Source organism: Notolepis coatsorum (assembly GCF_963971535.1).
Source record: "Notolepis coatsorum genome assembly, chromosome: 1".
Taxonomy (NCBI): Eukaryota; Metazoa; Chordata; class Actinopteri; order Aulopiformes; family Paralepididae; genus Notolepis; species Notolepis coatsorum.
This window is the reverse complement of record NC_140165.1, coordinates 220985204-220991203: the sequence shown is the minus strand read 5'-3', so window position 1 is coordinate 220991203 and position 6000 is coordinate 220985204. Positions and strand designations below refer to the sequence as shown.

The 6000-nt window shown below is 46.5% G+C and overlaps 1 protein-coding gene across 1 annotated transcript in view; it reads right to left on the bottom strand.

The window, feature by feature from the left end:
- The window catches only part of egfem1 (EGF-like and EMI domain containing 1), a gene marked incomplete at its 5' end in the record, with an annotated part of 232652 nt that overhangs the window by 59097 nt on the left and 167555 nt on the right, over positions 1-6000 (bottom strand). Inside the window, 2 exons of the mRNA XM_084308959.1 lie at positions 2289-2417; positions 3961-4089. Coding sequence (XP_084165085.1) covers positions 2289-2417; positions 3961-4089 — 258 coding nt within the window. The remainder of the gene's footprint in view (positions 1-2288; positions 2418-3960; positions 4090-6000) is intronic.

Sequence of the window (6000 nt, the reverse complement as noted above, 5' to 3'; positions counted from 1 at the left end):
AAGTGACCTAAAGCTAAGAGGTAATGACTATCAGAATAGAGGCGTGGTGATCAGAATAGAGGCGTGGTGATCAGGATAGAGGCGTGGTGATCAGAATAGAGGCGTGGTGATCAGAATAGAGGCATGGTGATCAGAATAGAGGCGTGGTGATCAGAATAGAGCGTGGTGATCAGAATAGAGGCGTGGTGATCAGAATAGAGGCGTGGTGATCAAGTTTCAAGTTTCAAGTTTCTTTAATAGTTGTCATACAGAAGTACAGAATACTTTTATACAAAATGCTTCTTACTGTTACGCTCCAGAGACTGTGCAAGACAAGATAAGTATGAAATAAAATAACATAGTATAGCATGTAAATTAGAAGTAAAAAAATGAGGTCACAGTGTTCAGTATAGACATATGTACAATGTTGGATGCAGAATAGACGTAACTGAGTTACCATATAATATACAATACTGTGCAGTGTACTAATATACAATACTATATAGTGCAAGGCAGAAATAGGATGAGGTGCAATTTAGGTACAATTTACAGTAGGTGTACGAGTTGTAGTGCAAATCCTTTATCAATAAATATAAAGTGTGTTTGTGTGATCTAAAGTGTGGAGAGTGGGTGCTGCAGTGTGTTGTTTGTTTAAGTGAGTGTGTGCGTGTGGGTGTGTGTGCTGTGTGCATTTGATGGTTGTTGCATAGTGTTTATTGTTCGTTTAGCAGCCTGATGGCCTGGGGATAGAAGCTTCTTCTGAGTCTTTCTGTGCTCGCCTTAAGACTCCGGTATCGCTTGCCTGACCGCAGCAGTTCAAAGAGGCAGTTGTTCGGGTGGCTCGAGTCCTTAATAATTCTCTTAGCCTTCCCCTTGCACCGCTTGTTGTAAATGTTCTGGAGGGTGGGAAGCCCCCCTCCAATTGTGCGTTCGGCTGAACGTGTCACTCTTTGTAGTCTGCTACGGTCTTGTGCAGTGCTATTCCCAAACCAGGAGGTGATGTTGCCAGTCAGGATGCTCTCTATTGTACATGAGTAGAAGTTCCTAAGGATCTTCTGACTGACTTGGAACTTCCTTAGGCGCCTGAGGAAGTAGAGGCGTTGTCGTGCCTTCTTCACAACACTGTCAATGTGTGTGGTCCATGTCAAGTCCTCGGATATGTGGGCTCCGAGGTACTTGAAACTGTTCACTCTCTCAACCGGTGCCCCGTCGATGCTGAGGGGGCTGTAGTCCTTGACCCCCGACCTCCTGAAGTCCACAATCATCTATTTTGTTTTGCTGACGTTCAGGGAGAGGCAGTTCTCCTGACACCACTGTGACAGATTCTCTACCTCTTCCAGGTAGGCCCTCTCGTCGTTGGCAGAGATCAGGCCCACCACTACTGTGTCATCAGCAAATTTGATGATTGTGTTGTTGTTCCGCTGTGCCACGCAGTCATGTGTGTACAGGGAGTAGAGGAGGGGGCTCAGAACACAGCCCTGGGGGGCCCCTATGTTGAGCGTGATGGATGAGGAGGTGCAGTTGCCTGCTCTTACCACCTGGGGTCTGCCCGTCAGGAAGTCCAAGACCCACTGGCAGAGGTCATAGTTCAAGCCCAGGTCCCTGAGCTTGGCTATGAGTTTGGAGGGGACTATGGTGTTGAATGCTGAGCTGTAGTCGATGAACAGCATTCTCACATAGTTCCCCTGCCTCTTGTCCAGATGTGATGCTGCTGTGTGCAGCACATGTGGTATGGCGTCCTCCGTGGACCTGTTGGGGCGATATGCAAATTGCAGAGGGTCCAGGGTGATGGGGAGGGAGGAACAGATGTAGCCCTTCACTAGCTTCTCAAAGCACATCAGAATAGCACATCAGCACATCAGAATAGAGGCGTGGTGATCAGAATAGAGGCGTGGTGATCAGAATAGAGGCGTGGTGATCAGAATAGAGGCGTGGTGATCAGAATAGAGGCGTGGTGATCAGAATAGAGGCGTGGTGATCAGAATAGAGGCGTGGTGATCAGAATAGAGGCGTGGTCAGAATTCAGTGCTATTGCCGGTCTGATGTACACTGAGCATTTCATCAGTACAGCAAAAATCATACATGCATTTTTTGTTGGACACAGTAGGTAGGGAGTCACTGTGCAGTCAAACTCATTCTCTATCACTACTCAAAAAAACACTGTGGACACAAATAACCCCCCCCCCCCCCCCCCCCCCCCCATCCCCACACAGGATACATTAGACTTGAAGGCTCATGTAAGGATGGAAGTGACTAAATTCACAGACATTCTTTTGGTTTCCTAGGCACATATTAAATGAGCACATCACCTGTCTGACAGGATTCTCCCATCCAGCCGGGCGGACAGCTGCAGCTCCCTGTCACTCTGTCACAGCGCCCTCCGTTGGTGCAGGTGCAGGAGCGCGTGCAACCCTCTCCGTAGCACCCCTCCTCACACTCTAGGAGAGAGCAGAAGGAGACACCTCAGGTCACACAGAACAACCCTCTCTGTAGCGCCCCCTCCTCACACTCTAGGAGAGAGCAGAAGGAGACACCTCAGGTCACACAGAACAACCCTCTCTGTAGCGCCCCTCCTCACACTCTAGGAGAGAGCAGAAGGAGACACCTCAGGTCACACAGAACAACCCTCTCCGTAGCACCCCTCCTCACACTCTAGGAGAGAGCAGAAGGAGACACCTCAGGTCACACAGAACAACCCTCTCTGTAGCGCCCCTCCTCACACTCTAGGAGAGAGCAGAAGGAGACACCTCAGGTCACACAGAACAACCCTCTCCGTAGCACCCCTCCTCACACTCTAGGAGAGAGCAGAAGGAGACACCTCAGGTCACACAGAACAACCCTCTCCGTAGCACCCTCCTCACACTCTAGGAGAGAGCAGAAGGAGACACCTCAGGTCACACAGAACAACCCTCTCCGTAGCACCCCTCCTCACACTCTAGGAGAGAGCAGAAGGAGACACCTCAGGTCACACAGAACAACCCTCTCCGTAGCACCCCTCCTCACACTCTAGGAGAGAGCAGAAGGAGACACCTCAGGTCACACAGAACAACCCTCTCCGTAGCACCCCTCCTCACACTCTAGGAGAGAGCAGAAGGAGACACCTCAGGTCACACAGAACAACCCTCTCCGTAGCACCCCTCCTCACACTCTAGGAGAGATGTATGTTGTACTGTATGTTGTTCCTAATCAAGGCCAGTGGTTCTCAACCGGGGGTCCTGGGTCCTACAGAATTCTGGACGTCATCATATCCAACAACATCAGATTTTCTCAGATGGGGTCCCAGAGACAAAACCATACCAAATGGGGGTCCAAAGCTCAAGTAATATCGATTTAGGGGGTCCTTGAGATGAAAAAGGTTGAGAACCACTGGTCTAGAACCTCATACTGTATGTGAAAATCTTTTCGTCTGATTTGACTGGCTTCAATTTCAATAGGGCTTTCCGTAGCGTACTCCATAGACAATGCATGGGGCTCAGATTTTACAAGGCCACAATATGTTTCTGTGAGCTCTTCCACCCAAATGAGGTTTATATTAGAGCACCGCTAGACATTCTGAACCAGAATGAACATCTCACGTGGGTGCAGACGCTCTCACAAACATCTTATGGCCTCATAAAGTCAGATCCCCATGTCTATGGAGCAGCCCCAGATGTTACATCCCAGTGACATCACCGATGTCTCTCTGATTTCTAGCTTTAGGAGAGAGTGGTGTGTGTGTGTGTGTGTGTGTGTGTGTGTGTGTGTGTGTGTGTGTGTGTGTGTGTGTGTGTGTGTGTGTGTGTGTGTGTGTGTGTGTGTGCGCGTGTGTGCGTGTGTGTGTGTGTGTGTGTGTGTGTGTGTACGCAAATACTGACTGAACTGTCCTGGGGTACAAAAAAACAAACATATGTCAATTCTTAATAAAGGTCATTCCCCTTTAAGTATTCTTTGGAATAATCAATATTGCAATATCCTGACATGGCGAAGTGAGAATAGACTCACCCAGCTCACAGGCCGCTCCGGTCCAGCCCTGGGGGCAGGAGCACTGGCCTGTCACCCCGTCACAAGACCCTCCGTGTCGGCAGAGACACAGCTGAGAACAGTCCTCGCCGTGCCTCCCGTCAGGACAAGCTGAAACACACCAACAAAATGGAGGTCAGCGCTGCTGGGGATCAACAATCTGAATGAAGAACTGATGTCTGAATGAATGTCTGAATGAATCTGAATGAATGTAACACTTTACGCACACTATCAACATCTACCAACGCTTTTCTTCCTCTCCCTTTTCTCCCATGTTCTCCTCAATTTAGTCGTTAGAGCAATTCCCTAATTGCGCTGCCCTACTGTCGGTTAGAATGATGTCAGAAATCTATCATAATCAATAAGAAATCTATTATAATCTTTTTTTCTCCATAGATTTTAATGACATAAATCGATTACAACGTTTCCGGGAGGTTTTAATATCAATTCTCTGCTAATTTTATGCCTGTCTGTCTATAATTATGCCAATTTTATGCTCATTTGCTCATCGTGTCTATTTTGTGTCCACATCACTGCTGTGAAGCACTTTGAGCTGCAACTCTTGAATGATCCATGTGGAGTCGCCAGCTGCTTCCTTTCTCCTGACAGCTAGGCGTTTCACAGGGAGAGCGTAACACGCGCGGAGGTTCACGTTATCTCCTCCAGATCCCCTCCCTGCCAGTAGGAGTCGCTATCGCAACGACCAGGACTCGTACCCCACCGGCTTCCCACTGCCAATTGTGTTCGTAGGGATGTCTGACCAAGCCGGAGGTACCGCTACCACGAATTTAACCCGGGTCTCTGGGGTGGCAGGCGACTGCTTTTACCTCTTATCATTATCATTTTTAACATGAATAGCCAATATCCACAGATGAAAGAAAAGAAAATCGAAGACAATAAAGTATGCATGTTTTACTCAGAATGTTTTGCTATGCTTCGCTAATGTTTCACGATAAGAGAGAGAGATATTTATGCCCTGCGGGATACTTGGTGGTCAACACTAGATATCAATATTTGTATACTACATCATAGGCAAAATGCGTATGCAAACGTTTTATATACTACATTTTGAAATTTAATTCCAGTAAAATCTAAGAAAAGTCAACCAATTGCACAATACACTACACATGAATATGGATGCTACTTTTCTCTTACAGCCAGAACCGATTCTGAGTGCTAAACGGAGTGCAAAAAAGTTTTAAGACTCGCCTGGTTCTGGACAAATTTGTCCCTATGTAAAAAAAAGAAAAAAAGAAAACATTTTTACTATAGGTGTTTCTCAAGGTAGAGGGTTTATATGGTTCCACTTATTCAATTGGTCTGACATTTGATGGGAGCAGAGTTGAGCGTAATTAAATGAGATCTATGTTTTACATTTACAAAGTCATGGGTGTACCTAATGCAAAACTACATCTTTCCAGGAAAGGGTTAATTGCATTTGGCGACCAGTCTCGAGGCAAACACTGTGGAGCTGAGAGGACGACGTTTTTTTTTTTAAACTCTGTTAAAAAACTCTGGGTACTGTAGTAGTTACCATGGAACTCTTGGTATTAGTATTAGGCATCTGGGGTAAACTCAATACAAACACAGATACCCTGTTTTAAATCCTGTACCCGATACCTCATCCATGATATATAGATTTTAATGTTGACGTTGCATTAAAGGAGCAATAGGCAGCCGTAAATTTTGGGAAGAACTTGAATGTTAAATATGCTTAAACCGAATTCTACAGCGTCCTTCCCAATCAGAACGCATCAGGATGCCTCCAAAGCCATGCCCCGCTAGGTAGCTAGCAGGCAACTATGTGTTAGCAGCAGGTCTTTGTGTACGCACGCAAACTGCTACTAGAGGGTCTGATAGACAGCTCGCTCGTTCCAATCATTTGACTTGGTCATTTGTTTGATAGGATGTTGTTGTTTTAGCTCCTGCCCCTTATCGGAACGACAGATTTTTTACATTTCGGTGTCAAACGTCTTATTTTTACTATCGATTACTGTCGAGATAATAAGAAATCTAAAATGT